Source organism: Podarcis bocagei (assembly GCF_964188305.1).
Source record: "Podarcis bocagei genome assembly, chromosome: 2".
Taxonomy (NCBI): domain Eukaryota; kingdom Metazoa; phylum Chordata; class Lepidosauria; order Squamata; family Lacertidae; genus Podarcis; species Podarcis bocagei.
The window spans coordinates 56,502,699-56,522,393 of NC_138126.1; the positions used below are offsets into that span (position 1 = coordinate 56,502,699).

A 19,695-nucleotide genomic window follows, 5' to 3' on the forward strand; every position below is an offset into this window, starting at 1 on the left:
GCTTAGGGAAGTTTTTAATATTTGATGTTTTATTGTGTTTTATATGTTCTGTTGGAAGCTGCCCAGAGGTAATTAATAATAATAATAATAATAATAATAATAATAATAATAATAATAATAATAATAGATTTTAAAAACTTTAAAACCTGATTTGGCCAGAAGCAGCTCTGGGACAAAGTAGAAGTGTGTGCATAAAAATCAGAAGCCGTTCTCAAACTACCATCACCTCTCAAAAGCTACTGTTTGCTCCCATCTAGTACCCATCCTCAAAAAGCAGTTTTCACAAAGCAGCATTTCTTGGACATTTCTAGTTTCTTACCAGTTCATGGCAGCCACCATTGTCCACAGAGCAAGGAGCAACAGGGTCACAGCTGTAACCATCGCCATTGTAATTTCTCTTGCATATACAACTGCTCTGAAAGTAGAAACAACAAGAACTAGGGTTATCAATTGTTACTAAAATTTCTTCTCCAGAACACTATTTTTTTTATTTAAAAATGTCCCTTTTTAAAAGTCTCCTCAGCAGCTCCTTGAAATATAGAAACAAAAATTGAATGCTTCTATGTGAATATTTGGCTAGCACTACACTGAACAAAACAATGTTGAACATAACAAAGGTACACTGAGGTTGTTAAGTCCAGTGCACTTGCGTACAATTGTTCTTCATTGGGTGATTGTAGTACAGATACTGCTAGATACACAGAACCAGAAACATCCTGGAATTTCAGGATGACTGAATCCTGCCAGTGAAAGCCTTGCACAAGGACTGGATTGCACTAGTATCAAACAACCATCTTTTGGAGAAAGAGAGCAACAAAGACAATGGGAAAGACAGAGAGAAAAGAAAATATTTAAACAGACTACAAGATACAAAGTGAGAGATGGGACCCAAATATTGCAGGCTTTGGTTATTATTGTTATTACTGTTATCATAACTTTTATTACCCTCCCTTCACCAGCAGGTGCCAGGGCAGGTTACAATAATATAAATTTGAGAAATTAAAAACAGTTACAGCAGATTACTGTCAGAGGCTCGGTCCACAGCTGCAAAGTTTGTAGACTAGTTTACATACAATCAAACCTATGTTATCTAGAATCACACAAAATGCCCAGCTTCCAGGTTGGCTGGACACCATATAATGGTTGTCCTAGGGCAAAAGTGATAACCGCCCACAGAAAAAGGATTTTAGCATAGCTGTGAGTAGGCTGCAGCATATTGGCTACCAAAAGGGAAATAAAGGATAACGATAGCAGCAAAATCAATTTGTTCTAAGTCAGGTCTTGCTTCCTGTGTATTTTTCTCTTTGAGATTTTAAATGGTTAAACGTGCAATGTGACTACACATAAATCAACGGAACACAAGTCCGCTCACCTCTCTTGGTGCGGCAGCATTGCTGGACTGAAGAGGCTTCACTGGGGGCCCAAAGGTGGAATTCATATGGCAGTGCCCTTCCTGATAGGCAGAGGAGGCATAAGCCCCCGCTGCCTATCAGGAGCCAGATCTTAGCCAGCACTTTGCATTGGCGAGTGGGGATGCAGGCTGGGATGTGGGCTATGCTAGGGGGGTGGAGCCGATGGTGGGCCTCTCTCAGATCCGCCCCTGGCAGTTGGGCATTGGGACAATCCCTTGTTTTGGACAGAGGGGAGGTTGTAGTCCCCACCTACCCCTCCAAACACTGGGGTATCTCGTTAAACGGATCCAGGGGGAGTGGCCATATCCGTGTACCCAGGGGGGCCAAGGCCGAAGGCACTCCCCCAGACCACGGTCCCTGCGGGGGTCACCCTATTGAATGTAAGTCTCAGAAACCCCCACCTGGATTGACCACACATCAGTTCCAGTGGGCGGGCCGGAAGTATTTCGATTGCCTCATGCCCAAACCTCTTTCATCTGTATTCAATAAAGCTGTGGCCTGTTTTGACCCCAAACCCAGTCTTATTGGTCTCTTATTTATATGGGTTGGGGTATGGGAAATCCGATGCCTTGTCCTGCAAGTCTTCTGAATGCAATGCAGTACTGTATTCGGCACTGGGCAGGAGTCTGAGCTGGGTATGAAGGGCACTTATGTCATCTTCACAGTAAAATGTACCAGGGATCCACCAATATTTTTCAGCAAGACAGCAAAGGATGCCAACTATACCTGTCCAGGGCCAATATAGATGCAGTCAGCATTGACGTGGCAGCCTCCTCTGGTTTCCATTGCACAGTTGTCTATAGCAATACAGTCCTTTCCATCCCCAGTCCAGCCCTTGTTACATTGGCAGGTTGCTGTTCCAGGGCCTGTACTGGTACACATGGCCTGATCAGAAATAAGAAAAGAGTAAATAAAGAAGGGATTACAACCATGCCTAGCAAAACAGAACAAAGGAAGGACATTTCCACAAGTAATTTTTTTAATTTTCCAAATTGCTTAGAAAGTCTTGATAGAAATAGAATTGCTTTGTTGCAAACTACTGCCTCAGCATACAGAGAGAAATGGCTTTGAAGTGTTGAGAAAATGCCATCATGTTAGCAATTAGCTGCCCAACTTAGGTCCAAACATGAGGTGTTGGACATTTCTTCAATCCCCTTTTGCTGCTAACAGAGAAGCAAGAAAGGCTGGGGGTTGGATTTGGATTGAACTGTGCTGTGGTGCTGGGGGAAGAGGTTCCGACATTCCCCCCTGTGTGACAAGCCTTGATCCAAATTGACTTCCTAAAGCTGCTATTAGCTGTGGAGCAGAAAATATACAGGCAAAATATGAGAGTGCCCTATTCCATCAAAAAGGAGTGCTGGTTCCTGACCTGTCTCCATTCTTGGCCGTTGTCAAGAAACTCATCAACTTTAAGATGTGGAAAAAGAAAACTCTGCATCATGAGATATGCATTCCCTGTTTATGCTTTCAGAGAAATTTCAATTTTCCTTTGACTATCAAAATTAAAGTTGTTTTTTTTTTGGGGGGGGGGTAATATCCAAAAACTGAAATAGGACAGCACAGAACTTTCTTGAAAAAATTGTCTTCAGCTTGACCAAGGTTTGTGGTAACTGCTTTTGTTTCACTTCAAAGCTGTCACACTAAATTCACATCTAGTCTCTTCTTGCAGACCTCACCCACACTAGAGATTATTAAAAACAACATAGCGTCCTTCTGTATGCATCCTTTGGCAGTACAGTGGTACCTCGGGTTAAGAATTTAATTAGTTCTGGAGGTCTGTTCTTAACCTGAAACTGTTCTTAACCCGAAGCACCACTTTAGCTAATGGGGCCTCCCACTGCCGCTGCACCACTGCTGCGCGATTTCTGTTCTCATCCTGAAGCAAAGTTCTTAACCCGAAGTAATATTTTTGGGTTAGCGGAGTCTGTAACCTGAAGCGTATGTAACCCGAGGTACCACTGTAGTATGCAAAAATGCTCTAGAAGTAACAGAAATAGGACCAAACTACCCATAAAGATCAGTTATATTTAACTTTTTCCTTCCATTTTTATTTCTACAAAAAGCAGCCACAGGAGGCTGTTAGAACAGGCTGCTGCTTAACCCTTTCTTGGGCTGTTTTTCTTCCCAAAATTGTTCCTTGGATATTTTCAATTGCAGGGCAAAAATATGATGGGGGTGCAATTTCAAACAGGAAAATAACCGAATGAGAAATGGTTAGGCTTCTCTCCTCACCTACCCAACTAACCACTACCAGTATTTTGTTCAGGTTTTCTGTTAAAATAATAAGTCAAAGCAAATGGGTATGAAATATTATTTGCCCCTTTGGTCCACACTAAAAAACATTGAAACATATGTTTTTTACTCAGTTTCCGATCACTTGTACATTTAAAAATAAGACGAAGCTATTCAACGCACATAAGGTTTTCAAAACATTATGAACAAATCATTAATGTTCATGCCATGACTCTAAGGATAGCATCATTTCAATCCTACGACTTCATTGATAGCCAGTTTGAGTGAAAGCCAGGAAAAACCCTGATCCTTGGCTCTAGGCGGTAGTGATTTATTCTAAATTATCTTTCTCAGGGCACACTCTTTGGAAGAAGCAGGCTAAAGATGAACAAAAATTAGTCAATCAGTACCAAAAGCTTTACCAACATACGTTTTTTGAACATCCTCCCTGTTCTGGCTTGCTGCAGACATCAATAGGCTCACATGAAAACCCATCCCCTTCATAGCCATCAAGGCAGACACACCTTGGAAATAAGCAAAGGCAACTGTTAAATCACAAAGCAGGAATGTCTATTGACATCTTGTCATTCAGTTTAAGCAAATCCTGTTCAGAGGAATGGTTGCAAACATCTACATTCCTGTGTACCGTACTTAGGAAACAAACTCTAAATCTTGATTGTTTAAAAATACCTCTATTCTCCTTTTCCCCTAGCCTTAAAGTCATTAAAAAACTTGGGTGCTTTTCTCAGGCATGGGGAGGGCGAGGGCAAATACAGTGGTGCCTCGCAAGACGAAATTAATCCGTTCCGTGAGTCTCTTCGTCTTGCGGTTTTTTCGTCTTGCGAAGCACGGCTATTAGCGGCTTAGCGGCTATTAACGGCTTAGCGGCTATTAACGGCTTAGCGGCTTTAAGAAAAAGGAAACAAACTCGCAAGAACTCGCAAGACGTTTTGTCTTGTGAAGCAAGCCCATAGGGAAATTCGTCTTGTGAAGCGACTCAAAAAACGCAAAACCCTTTCGTCTAGCGAGGCATTCGTCTTGCGGGGCACCACTGTAATATATCAGTTTGCATCACTTTGAAACTCTCTTCTCTCTTTGGAAAATTGCTTTTCAAAGGGCAAAAGAAAATATAACTGATGATATTTTATCTAGACTTGCTCAATAAGTGTTCAGGAGAGAGCACATGGCTGGCAAGGAAGGGGTGGTGGTGGAAGAAAAGGGATACACATCTCCCACAATTCAAGTTGGGGAAGGGTTCTAATCCCTAGTCTTGCTGCCCATCCCTATAGAAGGAAGAAGCCACCGCCAAAGAAGATGAAGGAGATTGGCAAAACAAACTAATGAACTGTGCTGGACATATTAGACAATTTGAAAACCTAGAAAGAAAAAGGACATTGCCTTTCTTTCTTTTCTTTTTTAAAAAGAGGAAATGTTCAAGGCATAATTAGCAAGCTTTGTGTATTGGCTTTTACATTAGTTGGACTTTTAAAGGTGACTTGTAATAACATGCATAAGGTTTTAAAATTGGATAGTTAAGAGTATAAGATTTTGTGGACGTGTATAAGTGTATAAGTAATGGAACCAGGAGGGGGAGTTGGAGGAAAGTCAATTAAGATGTATGATTTTGATTGTGATGTGTGTGTTATTGGTTTTTTGTTATTATAAAATTAATAAATGGTAATAATAATAATAATAATGCCCAAAGAAACAGGCTACATCAGTGAAGAGGCATACCTTACAGTATCGTTCCGGATGCAGACTGCATTCAAATGGCAATTCAGAGGGGCATCGTCGGAAGAAGCACACTTCTGAGAGCTCCTGTCACAAAATTCCCCGCTGTAGCCAGCTTTACATGAGCCAGGCTGGCAAACGCCCTTGCTTCCAGGTCTGTTATCACAAATTCCATGGACACAGCCACAATCTGCCAGACAGAGAGAGAATAAGCTCAGCTGCTAAACCACTACGACAACTTTTACTTTTGTATTTCCACCACATACTTTCTTAAAGAACTGTAAATTCTGTTAAGACACTTTGGTCACCACAAGGAGATGCCTAGATACTGCAGTATCAAGGCTGAGCCACTGGAGTCAAGGAACATATGGGAACACACCAAGGAAGAGTTTGCTGCTCAGGTGCAAATCTCTCCCGAACAGGAAGTCTTTTATAGCTTTCCCTATCCAGAATGGCTTACTGGCACAGTCCAAGTGGGCACAATTCCATGATTCTATGGCCAGTTGGGAGTCTGAAAATACTTGACTGACAGGAAGGTGTTCCAAGTGAAGTTCTGGCAGCTTACCACACAGTGTTGGTACACACAGAACAGAAGCTAACCAGTTCTATATTAGAACTTTCCAAAATGTAGAATGTCTACAATGGCCGCTTACCACCCTTCACAGTGAGCGGCGGTTGCTGCCTAACACAGTGCCTCCTCTCCTTCCAAGTGTGCCAAACCATCTTTGGTTGCCTCCCCCACCCCAGCCACCACAGAGAGTCACAGAGAGTCACGGGGTTCCTACCAAAACTCGTTGATTCAAACGGGACAATCCATGGTGGCCTCAGGGGGTGTGGTGTGGTGAGCGGACCTGAGGGAGGCAGGCTTCCCTCAGGTCCACCCATCATCTACTTAGCCCAGCTGACAAATCGACCAGTAGCATCACCCACCCTTTCCTTCCCTGCATTAATAGTCTATTACTGCTCTAACCATTTTCTTTTCAGCTACGAGGGCTTTGCTGTGGTCTTTTGATGGTAGCTGTATTCAAGGCCGAATACAGGTTTCGCCTTCCCCATAGCAGTAGTCACAAGTTTGGCAGTTTAGGCCTTGGGTGGAATCCTATAGTCTTTCATCCCCATTTGCTGCAGCATCAATAACAGGGTACCCCATTAGAGGGGTCTGGAGGGAAGTCTGTGTCCAAAGAGCCAGTTGCGTACGACTAGCAGGGTCACAGAGCTTCCCTCAGCATTTGGGAGCCATCTGCATAAACCTGTGTTTTGCAACGGATCCACCCCCAAATAGACCCTGTGATGCCTCAGTCCCCAGCAGGGAAGCTGATACACACCCAATGCCTATGACAAGGCTTTCTACATCTGAAATCAATAAAATGGTGGCCGTTTTTAAATCCTGGACAGCTGTGTCCATTCATTTACCACTCAGTAGTCAGGCGCGGTAGGTGGGGGGATTCTGCAGCTGGGCACCCAAGTACAGAATACCGGAAATTGCCTTATGCAGAGACACACCATTGGTCCACACTCTCTGCTATCCGCTCTCATGTTTCATGAGGTCACTCATTACAAGAAAGTTAAAGACTCCCAAGTTAAAGGTTATGGCTTCTAGGTAGGCGAGAGAGGCCTCAGAACTCTCAGTTTAGCACTGGCTGTATCAGAACATGCCAGCAAGAAACTGGATTCCTCCTGTCACTGGCACCTTCAGATCTCCATGTCCAAGAGAGCCCTGAAGATATCTGGCTGCTTTCAGAATGTTGCAACCCCCCCCCCCAAAAAAAGAAAACACCCCACCCCTTTGCATCCCTATGTAAAAATTTATTACAGAACTCTAAGATCAGCGTATCTAAAAACTGTCCTTTTGCCACTATCCTAGTACTGTTCTCAAGGGGAAAAGTCCTGATCACGGTCTCAAATATTCCCAGCCTTGATTTACCCTGCCTGAGGTTTCCCGACACCCATCAGGGTTGCTTTCCTGCAGATTCAGAGTCACAGACCTTCATCACAGTTCTCTCCGTGCTTGTTTGGGTTTGAACAAATGTGGCAGGCAATTCCTCTGAAATTCTCATGGCAGTGGCACTGGCCATTCCCGCGAATCCCATCGTTGCACTGGAGAGAAAAAAATGGATTTCAGTGTGCTAAATGGGATATGATGTCGCAAGACAAAACACAGAATATTGTAACTGTAGGGTACTATGCAATGGTTTAGGAGCTGGGAAATCCTCTTGGAAACTATAGGCACGTCAGCCTCATCTGCACAATACATTTGCAGCTGTGTCATAACATCATCATCATCATCATCATTTTTAATTTGTATACCGCCTTTCTATCTCACAATACTCAAGGCGGTTTACACGCTGAAGAAACAAAAAATGTACATCTTATAACAATCTAATGCAATACAAAAATGTGATAATAAAACATAACTTTAAGCAGTTGCAGCTTTCCCCAAAGGATCCTAGGAACTGTGATCTGATAAGGGTACTGTGAGTTGTTGGGAGATCCCTAATCCCCTAATACAGAAAAAAACAAACCAGAGTCATTTAATAATCAATACCTCTTCCCAGGGAGCTCTGAGAATCATAGCTCTATGAGGGGAATAGGGGTCTCCTAACAGCACACTTAACAAACTACAGCTCCCAGGACTCTGATTGTTTAGTTGAAGTCTTTTCAATGTTGGTGGAATGTCCTCCTGAGTGAGATGGGCCTGTTTCTGCCACTAACTTTCAGGAAGCATTTGAAAACATTCTTGTTCACACTATATTTATAGCTTTGGTTTCTTTTGGAATTTCCTGATCCTACTAGGTTAACACCTGGATCAAAATGGATTACAAAGGGGCATGGCTCAAACACATGTCCCTTCAGATAAATTAGCTGAAGACTGTACAGTAGTAAGGGATGACAAGTTAATAACCAATCTTCCCAACAACCCAGAAGATTCTTTGCTACTTACAGTTCCTTTGCCATAGCACGGATTGGTAAATCCACTAGGACATGGGGTGCAGGAAGAACCAAAGAACCCTTTGCAGCATCCAGGTATCTAGCAAGACATTAATTACATCACTTGAACGACCTCATCAGCCCTGATGATTAAACAGACTGCCCACATTTGATCGCAGTTTCAGCTTCTAACCCAGGGATAGGCAACCTGAGGCCCATGGGCTGAAGGTGGCCCAATCGCCTTCTCAATCCAGCCCACTGACAGTCTGGGAATCAGTGTGTTTTTACATGAGTAGAATGTGTCCTTTTATTTAAAATGCATCTCTGGGTTATTTGTGGGGCATAGGAATTCGTTCATTCCCCCCCCAAAAAATATATATAGTCCAGCCCACCACATAGTCTGAGAGACAGTGGACTGGTCCACAGCTGAAAAAGGTTGCTGACCCCTGTTCTAACCCCTTGATTTATTTTAATTCCAGGGAACTACAGGGCACTGCTTTGCTGGCTGCTTCCAGACAATTGGTTCAGCGAGTACTTATCTTGATTTATTTGCAGGGAAGTTTGACAGAGTTGGCAATTTAATGAACATTCATTCCGATTTGTTTGTGGGAAAGTTAGTTGATGTTGATCACCACCACCACCACCATTTTATTTGTATGCCACCTTCCGATAGTTAAAACCATGCTCAAGGCACCTTACAGCATGAAAAGAATTATACCAGGCTTCCTCAACCTCGGCCCTCCAGATGTTTTTGGCCTACAACTCCCATGATCCCTAGCTAGCAGGACCAGTGGTCAGGGATGATGGGAATTGTAGTCTCAAAACATCTGGAAGGCCGAGTTTGAGGAAGCCTGATTTACATAATTACAAATGTAACAAAAGTAATCCTAAACAATAAATAAAACATATCAAAAACACAACCAAATTTGAACAATTTGCACATCTAAAAATAAAGATTTAAAAAAATTGCATTAAAGCAAGTGTGATGTGGAATCCCTTCCCCAGGGAGGTTCGCTTAGCACCTTTGTTATGTATCTTTAGGTGCTGGGCAAAAAACATTCCTTTTCTCCCAGGCCTTTGGCCAAATGAACAATCTATGTGGCCTTTTAAACTGTTGTGTGGGGGTTATTGTTTGTTATTATGGTATGTATTTTTGTGTTTTTATTTTGTAAACTGCCCTGTGATCTTCGGACAAAGGGTGGTATAGAAATTTCATAAATCATAATACTTAATAATACCCCAGACTTTCCAGTCAACTTCCCCATTACTTTCCTTATTGCAAGCTTTTGGTGAAGAGGGCTTCCTGTGTAACACTTCCCAGTCAACTGTAACTGCACAACATGAATTTGCCAGTGAATCCCACTCAAAAATAGCAACCATTTGGAATCACCCAGCAATTGTGAAAAGGGACGTGCACAAGCTTGGACTGTCCAGTGCCCTTCCCCCTATTCTTCACCCCTTCCTAAGGAAGATCTTCGCCATATATTCCATAAAAGAACTGACTCTCCTCATGAGAGAGACAGAGAGAGATTGGTCTTTGTTCATTTGTTTGTTTATTGTCTTAATAAAGAGGCCTGTGTTCCCTGCCAAATGGCCGTATAAATGATGAAGGGGATTCTTTGTCCAGGCCTCACCAGGGAACTGATGCCGTTTGCCACTGGGAGCACAAGCAAGCAAGAAAACTTTGCTTCCAATGCCCACAAAACCAGCCTCTGGAACTCTGTGGGCTGACAGGCATAACAACATCTCTGGCAACTTTTTGAAAAGATTTCATAGAAAAGAGGAGGCCTTCCTCAGACATGGCAACTCTCTTTTCCTATGGCTTTTCTGCTATGAACTCAGCACTCTCCAGTAGGCCTGCTAGAAATGTGTTGCACAACAGCAGCTTACCTTCTAACAACAAACCCATTCTCCAAAATGGAACCAGCCATGCACAAGGAGGTGGCTTGGGGTGTGCCCAGGTTTCGCAGAACCACAAAAGAAATATTTAGCAGGGGAAACAACCCCAGAGGCAGGAAAACCCAAAACAATCCAGTGAGGACGAGCATACCCAGCAAACACAGAATGCTGGTTGACTGTTGCTGTGGGAAAAGGAAAACTGGGAATATCCTAGATGAGAGCATGGCTGGCTCACAAAATCATGAACAAGAGCAAATCACACTGAAACAATTAGTTCTGTGCCTTATACTTACCACCACAGTTTGGTTGCAGTTTCTTTTGCAACCCTTCTTCATAATGTTCAAGCCTAATGGGTCATGAATGTACACACACTCCCCTGGAAAGATCCCCTCGGCCTTTGGAAATGAAACAGATTGTGAGTACAAAGAGCACTTTTCACACATGTTTGATGTATATCCATCATGTCGTGCTAGCCAGAGGAAGTTCACTGGGGGGAAGTCAAGGTGAACTGGACCGTCAGCATGTCTGTCAGGAAAAGGCAGGAAAACCACTTCCTCTCTTGACAGTCAATACAGATCATGCCCTCCGAGATAGCTCTCTGGTTCACCTCATGATAAGGAAGAACAATGAAGATACAGCAGAAACCGTGTCACAAACAAGTTTCTTTGGTTAAAAGCCAGAACATCACATGGTATTTTCCTACTTTAGAAAGAGAAAGGAAGTAAAACACAATTCTGTAAGCAGCTTTTAATAAGTTTTGTTTCGTGAGGACCAAAACCCACCATAACCATAAACAAAACTAAGAATTGTTTACCATAACTGTGCTTTCAGGTGGGCAGACACTGGTATTAAGGGCACTACAGTCCACACAAGATCCCTGAAATAGAAATCAAGAGGAGGAATCTTTACTGCATGAAAAAAGTCAAACACACACCTGAGTTCATAAACGCCTCAGGACCACAATATTTCAAGGATAGCCTCTCCCCATATGGACCTACCCGGACCCTGCAATTATAATTGGAAGCCCTTCTTCATGTGCCTCCTTCACGAGAGGTCCAGAGGGTGGCAACACGAGGACGGGCCTTTTCTGCAGTGTGTCCCTGTTTGTGGAACGCTCTCCCCAGGGTGGTTCCCCAACACCTTCATTATACACCTTTAAGTGCCAGGCCAAAACGTTCCTCTTCAACCAGGCTTTCGGCTGATTAGCATCCCATATCCTTTTAAATGTTTGTGGGATCGGGGGTGGGGGTGGTGGGGGTGATGGTTATTGCTTTGTGGGATGGGGGTGGTATTGTTCTTGTTTTTATTATGTACTTTGCATTTTTATCTTGAATAAACCTGTGTGAACTGCCCTTGGATTTTTGGATGAAAGGCGGTATACAAATTTAATATAAATAAATGTCACCACAGATAGAGGAAGGAGGAGATATAATATTATTATTACTATTGTTTATTAAATTTAGATACCACCATGGAGGTTTACAATTTGAAAATACAAACATGTGTGACATAGTAACAAACAAAAATGATAAAAAAGAAAACCACATAAACAGTTTAAAAGGGCATACATTGTTTAATTAGCCAAAGGTCTGGGAGGAGAAGAATGTTTTTGCCTGGTGTGTGTGCACACTGCTAATACCAAGATGTTTTAAGCAAAAGATGTATTTACTAACAGATTGTACCCAGTATATTGATTGTGCAGTAACAACAGCAGCAACAAAGGCAGACCAGTCACCTACTAAGCATATACCCCATGTGTGATACACATTTTCTCTGTGCTGCTTGGTAGCAAACATCTCAAAAAGTCTCCTCTCCCTGTGGAAGTCATTTACAAAGCCAGGGGAGAGCTTTTCCAAAGGACTTAATTTTAAAACAAACAAATAAAATGCAGCTTGAAGCCCCTCTTAAAGTATCTACTTCTGCAGCTGCCGCAACTACAGTAAGGAGCAATGTAAAGTCCGTGCCTGGAAGCCCTGTCTGCTTCTCCATCTAGGCAACAGGAAGCAGATGTTCCGAGCACATGATGAAACATCATCATCAGACCCGTTGGCAGAGGCTGTGTCAACAGGAAGGGCCAGCTCTCAAAGGAATCGCACGGGGATGGCCTCTGAAAAGCCAAACTGCTTTCTGAGTCAGAAATATTGTGGGTTATAATGTGGAAGATTAAAACCACAGACACAACCAAAAATTTGACTCTCGAGTTAAAATGAGGAACACGCTAAGGAAAACCGCTGAACTTTGCAGGAAAGCTGTGCTGAGATGATTGTAGGGGTTGTACTGGCCACAAGTAAGCATCTTGCACTGGGGGGGCCATGATGGAAAATGAAATTCACATTGCAAAAATACGAAGTCTTTCCCCATCAGCCCAGAATAAAGACAAAGTCTAGGTAGACTTGACTACTTACCGCTACAACTTTATAATCCTTTTCATTGCATCTATGCGGCAGAATGGGGATGATTGATGGAGGAATGAAGATGCCATCTAAGGTATGAATGATACCATTTGATGCCAAAATATTCCTTGTGTTTAAGGCAACCTCAGAGTCACCTAACAGAATTCTTCCCTGTGTAAAAAGAAACAATTTGGAAGTTAATGGCCAAAACAGAGCTGTGAAAAAGCAGACAGCTCAGTAAACTGGCCTCTGCTTACACTCCACACATTTAACCTCCAAAGGATCCCAGGAACTGCAGTACACCCCTTAAAGGTAAAGGGACCCCTAACCATTAGGTCCAGTCCTGACCGACTCTGGGGTTGCGGTGCTCATCTCGCTTTATTGGCCGAGGGAGCCGGGGTACAGCTTCTGAGTCATGTGGCCAGCATGACTAAGCCGCTTCTGGCGAACCAGAGCAGCACACGGAAATGCTGTTTACCATCCCACCAGAGCGGTACCTATTTATCTACGTGCACTTTGACGTGCTTTCAAACTGCTAGGTTGGCAGGAGCTGGGACCGAACAACGGGAGCTCATCCCGTCGCAGGGATTCGAACCGCCAACATTCTGATCGGCAAGTCCTAGGCTCTGTGGTTCAGACCACAGCGCCACCCATGTGGCGAACCAGAGCAGCGCACGGAAACGCCGTTTACCTTCCTGCTGGAGCGGTACCTATTTATCTACTTGCACTCTGACGTGCTTTCAAGCTGCTAGGTTGGCAGGAGCAGGGACCGAGCAACGGGAGCTCACCCCGTCACGGGGATTCGAACCGCCGACCTTCTGATCAGCAAGTCCTAGGCTCTGTGGTTTAACCCACAGCACCACCCGCGTCCCCTAGTACACCCCTTAAAGAGCTACAATTCATAGCACTCTTAATAAACTAGAGGAAGGATTTTGAAAATTAACCGTTTTACACAAACCTGTTTTAATGTCTCTGGACTGAAGCTAAAACCAAGTCAAAATCCTATGCATTTATCTAAGCAGTTCCCTGCAGTTCCTAAGCAGTTAATTCCAACTGTTGTGAAACACTTACCTCCTCACTGAAATGGATTGTCAGAACCTGATTTGCCATGGTCAAAATTTGTGGCAAGGTAATCAGCGTTTCCACATCTACCTGGAAAATATTGTGTATATTTTATTTACACCATCAGGAGCTTTCTGAACCAACACTTTCTGCTCATTAACTACTTCCATGTGGCAACCAAAACACAGGGGCACAAACAGGTAATGCAGTGCATGTTGGCTGAAGACACCCCCACTCCCATTTTTGCATGTACAACAGCATGCAAATGCGACTTGGAATGCAGAGGGGCGGGAATAACCTTGCTGCATTTTAAGGTGCAATGTGTACATAGCCTAAGAAGGGGGCAGGGAGAGGATTTTTTGTTCTTGTGGATGCTAAGTAATTAGGAGTCAGAATCCTTGCAGAACTACAGAAAACCACCCAGCTCTACCGGTAAATCCTTCGTTCTAGATTGCAGTCCATTTTAGCTCAATATTGTTTTTCTCTCTCATGTATCTATTTCCTTGGACAGATCCGTTGGCTTGTAATTTCAGAGCCCTTGACCCTGCATCACCACAAATCTAAAATCTGATATGCAGACCATTCAAGACATCCTGCCTACTGCTACCAGCATCTGATCATCAGTAATTCTCTCTATCAAAAAGGTGGGGGAGAGAGGGACAAAAATAGCTACAGTTCTTCCTCTTCGCAGAACATGCAGCCTCCCAAAACCTCCTAAACTATCCTGAGAGCAAGACATTTGTATCTCCTTGCACAAAATGATATAGGGGACACAAAATGGTTGAGGTACGTTTAAGTTAGACAGAATGCTGGAGTTTAATACTGTCCAGTTTTAGACATCATGATTAATAGAAATTATATATGCTCCCCAGTCTGGCATATCATTATTTATGAATAAACATCCAGCTTTGTAGTTCAAGCAACAGGCTGGTGTACCTCTCAAGATCATATTTCCTCATAGCAAGTGTCCCAGACCTTTGTTAATCCAAACTATGTAGAGTTATTCCCTTCTTGTCAGTTTCCAAATGCTCAGTTGAATTTGTTTCTGGTAACTGTCCCCTTTTCCTGACATAGAAGCCCTGGCAATTTATAGCTCCAAGACCATCTCCTATCGGCTTCTCTCTCAGTGTTCTTATGGCAACATATCCAGTGTTACACATCTTGGCATACTTATTAGTGCCTCAAATAAAATACCAACAAGTCTGATTTTGGGCAGTGGGGTGGAAAAGTATACAAGTCTTGATTTTTGTTCCCCTGTGCGGGCATTTTCTTCCCCATTTTCATTTTTTATTTAGCAAGAATCTCGTGATGAAGTTTCATACCAAGCCCTGGATCAACCACCTAGAGAGGAAGAATTTTGCTCAGTGACCAAGCCAGTCATTGGCAGATTTGCAGATAGGTCTATGTTACACACATAGCAGCTGCTGGGTGTTTTTGGAAGGGAAAGGGCTGCAGGAGACAGAGTGAGGGAGCATATTTTGAATATTTCAAAATCAATATACAGGACTTCCTGTTATTAAAATGACATCAGTACTTAAAAGAGCTTCATGTAACACCTGCAGGATATACATATGGCCGAAAGAGCTCCAACTTTTCAAAATAAATTTCATGTGCAGTGAATAAAACACAAAGAGATTTAAAGATTCCTATGCATTTACAGTTCATACCAGGGTAAAGCCAAGCTAATGTTCAGCTATGGTAAACTAATGCCTAGTTCACACCTGCAGCACTTGTGATGGTAAAACTGTTCCTGGACTGTACCACTTAAGATAGCAAGAATGCAATTGCATGGCTGAATGTTCCCCCTCATATCTCATTGAACAGGCTCATGCAGGGGGGTGGGGGCAGCCGGGTACCCTTGCCCTAGGCCTTGGAGGGCTACTCTGGATGGGGTCCGTGCCAAGGACCTGCAAGACTTAATGCTCTCAGGCCAAGAACACCTTGTGCCACCTAGCTGACAGAGGACGCCCTCCCCAGGCCTCAAATAAGCTCTGCACGGGCCTGTCCATGACATTAAGTTTTCGGCATGCAAGAAAATTCAGGAGAAGTAAATTCACCTATGCAGCCTTTTCCTTGCCTCCTCCAGTAGGACATGGTACAGTCCAGATAAAGCTTAAGATAAGATTTACCAGCTTAATCCTCTTGCATGCCGTTTGTGTGTGAACTAGGCCTACAGGATCTCTTTACAATAGGGATGGGGAACCTGTGGTCATCCAGATGTTGCTGGAACTATCACCAGCCCCAGCGTATTTAATAAAAAAATAGTTCGTGTCATTGAAGGAAGAAGTCAAGCATTAGCAAAAGCATCCATGTTGCTAAATAGCAAAAGTTTTAACAGAATTGAGTTTCACTTCTCCCTACTTTGACAATGCAGAAATGAAAGCCAAATAACTAAGCATTTTGTTTTAAGAACTAGTAATATAGAAGGCTGCCTTAATATCATTCTACCTCACAGATGTAGTGAGGAAAACACACACACAAGCTGGAAACAGATTTGCCTTACCGCTGCTTTTGTGTAGATATGATGCTTCACAAGTTCCTGGAGCTTGTTTATTCCCTAAAGCAGGAAGAAAGCAATTACACACTTTCCCTAGACATTTTGCAGAACTACAATAATGGGCACCTGATTGCTAATGTAAATGCCAAATGCTTGTGCCTGCAGATTATACTTAATGCTGTGCGTCTTTGAAAAAATCAGTTTCTTACTGCATTACAAAAGGATGGACAACAGAGTTTTCACTACAAATATGTCAAGGGGAACTTTGTACCCTAAAAAGTTAAAATTTCACATACCAGGAGGCTGACATTTTGCACAGTAGACAGCTTTCTACGGATGCTTCAAGCAGACTTCCTTTTAATAGCATGCTTGCACTTTTTGCAAATTCAGAACATTCAAGCAAGAATAAGGGGCCAAATAGCAAGGACGGAAGATGCTGACTAACAAGGACTAAAGGATGATAGGAAGGAAGTCTGTTGGACACAAAAAGTTTACTCCTTGATCTCTGGTCTGTGTACTATCAAGCATTCCTCCGCAACAATGCAAAACAGAATCTGGCTTTCCCCACCTTCCACATTTTTTAAAGCCAGAAGGTTATATTTTGAAACAGACTTCAGATTCTGGGTTGAACGACTTAAGAATAGCTGCACTTGAGATGAAGGGCAGAATCACACCATACATTTTAAAGCACACCCAACACATAACTTGCCCACAAAATCATGGAAACTGTAGTTTGTTTATGAGTACTGGGAATTGTAGGTCTGAGTGGGAAACTACAGTTCCCAGGGTCCTTTGGGAGACCTTATGGACCAGATTCAACTAACCGGCTCTGCTAGTGGAAGCTACGCAAGGACTTCCCCTAGAGCAAAGAGGCTTTTCCCATCCCCTCTTCCTGCACCCCCTGCCCCAAGTTGGCCCAGGGAATTGAGAGAACCCTTAAAACAGCACACGGGGGAAGAGGAGAGGGGAATTTTTCCACTAGGCAAGCAGAGATGCTTACGCTGACCAAGCAATCTCTTTTAGTTCTATGCTGAATTCCTCCCCATGTGCTTTAAATGTGCATTGAATGCTATTTAAAGGGACTGTGTGGGTCTGCCCTATAGCAGCAAGGCAGGATGCAGATGAAGCAATGAGTTACCACAGTGCTAAGCAACACTCTGCATGAGTGGAACGACTTTTGTATTCTCAGCAGGACCTTGTGTCCCCTGCTCCTACCATGTGCTCCCTAAATCTATTCTTGGGGGTTCCCCCAACTCTCCAGAGCAGATATGGAGATGGTGTGGTGCATGCTCTGGGAAATGGGGGTGGGGGTGTTGAAATCTTGTTGCACTAGCAGGAATTTTTGTACCGGCTCCCACTGGCAAAACAGTTTAGTTGAATCTTCCCCTTTCTGCAAAACCATGATTCACCGGAACATCTTCTTTGTGGAATTTGCCTGCCGATTCCTATAAGGAAGTGCCTTCTTTTGAGATGAAACCAGTCTCTCTCTCACGAAAACCAGTCACAAGATACCTGATGTGATGACACTCCCATTTCCTCTAAAGCATCTAATACTGGTTAAAGCAGAACCACATGGATCTCCATGAGGTGATGGAAATATCCTTAGGATAGTTCTAAAGCTGCAGCACCTCCCCACCCCCGCATAATTAGTGGAGATGGCCTCACCTCCGTGAAGAGATAAATTAGCCTTCCATCTCTTAATTTGTCCACTGCTTCATTGCTTGGTACAAACACAGTGAAAGGTCCTGGGCCATCCAGAAATGAAGGCAGACCACAGTTCTGCAGAAATATTAAGCACCACCACAATATATCAGTCTAGTCTAAAACAATCATGGCATAGAAATATAGACTATATTGAGTGTACCCTACCAGGAACCACTGAATCATAGAGGCTAACGACTGGTGAAGATGGTTTTCCCTCTGCATTTGGTGCTAAAATACACACGCAGCTCACATTTTATATATTGATCCTAATCCTAGTAAAGTTCAAGTATCACTTAAGTCCCACTGAATTGTTTGTAACTAACTTAAAGGCTTATTTATTTTAATATGACTTGGTGTGGTTAACTATAGCAGGATCAGGCCCAATGTATGGGGGGGTCAAGAAAAGCAGTTAATAGGTTTCATAAACAACTGGCCCTCTGAAGAGAAGAAACTCTTCTGGAACTATTTCAAGAGCGATCATAAGGAAGAATAGGATAGCATTAAGATATCTCTCTCCTGGTTGCAATGAAAATCACTGAACGGGGATGAGTAATTCAAGAGGTGTTATTATCATCTGATACCTGTTTATTTTTTTATATGCGCCTGTATCATAACTAGGCATAAACCAGGTGCAAACCAACAACAATATTATTTATTTATGTTGGCTACACATTGACATATTATCTAGATGGCTCACAAAGCTAAAATGCAATATATATATATATTTAAAAGTCAAAAAAAACCACTGTGTGTGGGAAAACTCCAGTTGAGAGAAAGCAAGATCTAAAATCAACCTCACAGTATAATTAAAAATACATAACATATAATCTGTGGGATAAAAAATATATATTTTAAATTCACAGATTTGTCATTTTGGAGAATTTCCCTACATTAACTGCCGTAAAGGATAAAAAAGAAAAAATCATTTTGGAAATGAAAGTATTTTCCTTTTCATGAATGCAATCTAAATGTTGGTTGGATTTTCAAGTTTTGCATTCAATGTCTTGTAAGAAGGCAGAGAAGAGCTATCACATTGCTCCTGTATTTTATTTATTTTTCAATAGACAATCTTTTCCTAGAAGGAAAAGCTCCTAGGATCAGGGATAGCTGCTGTATGTGGTGCCCTCCAGAAGCTGTTGTGCTCCAACTCCCAGCAGCCCCAGCCAGCATGCCCAATGGCCAGCAATGCTAGCAGTTGAATTCCAACATCTGGAAAGCACTGTGATGGCTACCCCTGACTTAAGAGAGTGGGATTATTCTAGGGCTCTCATTTTCCACAACAAAGATTTAATCAAAATGCTTGTTTTGTTTCTCTTTTGCATTAATAATTCTAATTGTGACTAGCCCTTTTTCTTCTTGTGACTTCCGTTTCCCCCTAAAGCTCCCTCTGCATTTTTGTTTTCTTAATGGAAAATAAACTCCAGCCTTGAGCCTCTCAGTTGACTTCTCTAGCTTCCTTCCTTCCTTCCCCAAACCTTTATTAGGCATTAGAAATATAGGCCATCATAAAACATCCATATTTAAAATTCTAAAATATAAACAAAAAGTCATGTAAAATATGTAATAATGAGGATTTTCATTGGAGTTTCTTACCGCTAAATAGTACCATTCACCACTCTACAAGATACTACTGTCAAAAACTCAGCCACCCTTGCAGTTACTTCTGGGTTAATGTCAAACAGATAGAATCTGATATTTTCATTGTGCTGGTAAAGGTAAAGGTAAAGGGACCCCTAACCATTAGGTCCAGTCGCAGACGACTCTGGGGTTACGGTGCTCATCTCGCTTTACTGGCCAAGGGAGCCAGCGTACAGCTTCCGGGTCATGTGGCCAGCAT

The 19,695-nt window shown here is 42.7% G+C and overlaps 1 protein-coding gene across 1 annotated transcript in view; it reads right to left on the minus strand.

Annotated features, from left to right (window-relative positions):
* The window catches only part of STAB1 (stabilin 1), a 100,367-nt gene that overhangs the window by 53,857 nt on the left and 26,815 nt on the right, over nt 1-19,695 (minus strand). Inside the window, exons 15-26 of the mRNA XM_081185174.1 lie at nt 17,820-17,933; nt 16,161-16,214; nt 13,667-13,747; nt 12,608-12,766; nt 11,017-11,079; nt 10,496-10,597; nt 8,317-8,403; nt 7,361-7,472; nt 5,379-5,565; nt 4,075-4,168; nt 2,139-2,297; nt 320-415 (exon numbers count right to left, since the gene is read on the minus strand). Coding sequence (XP_081041300.1) covers nt 320-415; nt 2,139-2,297; nt 4,075-4,168; nt 5,379-5,565; nt 7,361-7,472; nt 8,317-8,403; nt 10,496-10,597; nt 11,017-11,079; nt 12,608-12,766; nt 13,667-13,747; nt 16,161-16,214; nt 17,820-17,933 — 1,308 coding nt within the window. The remainder of the gene's footprint in view (nt 1-319; nt 416-2,138; nt 2,298-4,074; nt 4,169-5,378; nt 5,566-7,360; nt 7,473-8,316; nt 8,404-10,495; nt 10,598-11,016; nt 11,080-12,607; nt 12,767-13,666; nt 13,748-16,160; nt 16,215-17,819; nt 17,934-19,695) is intronic.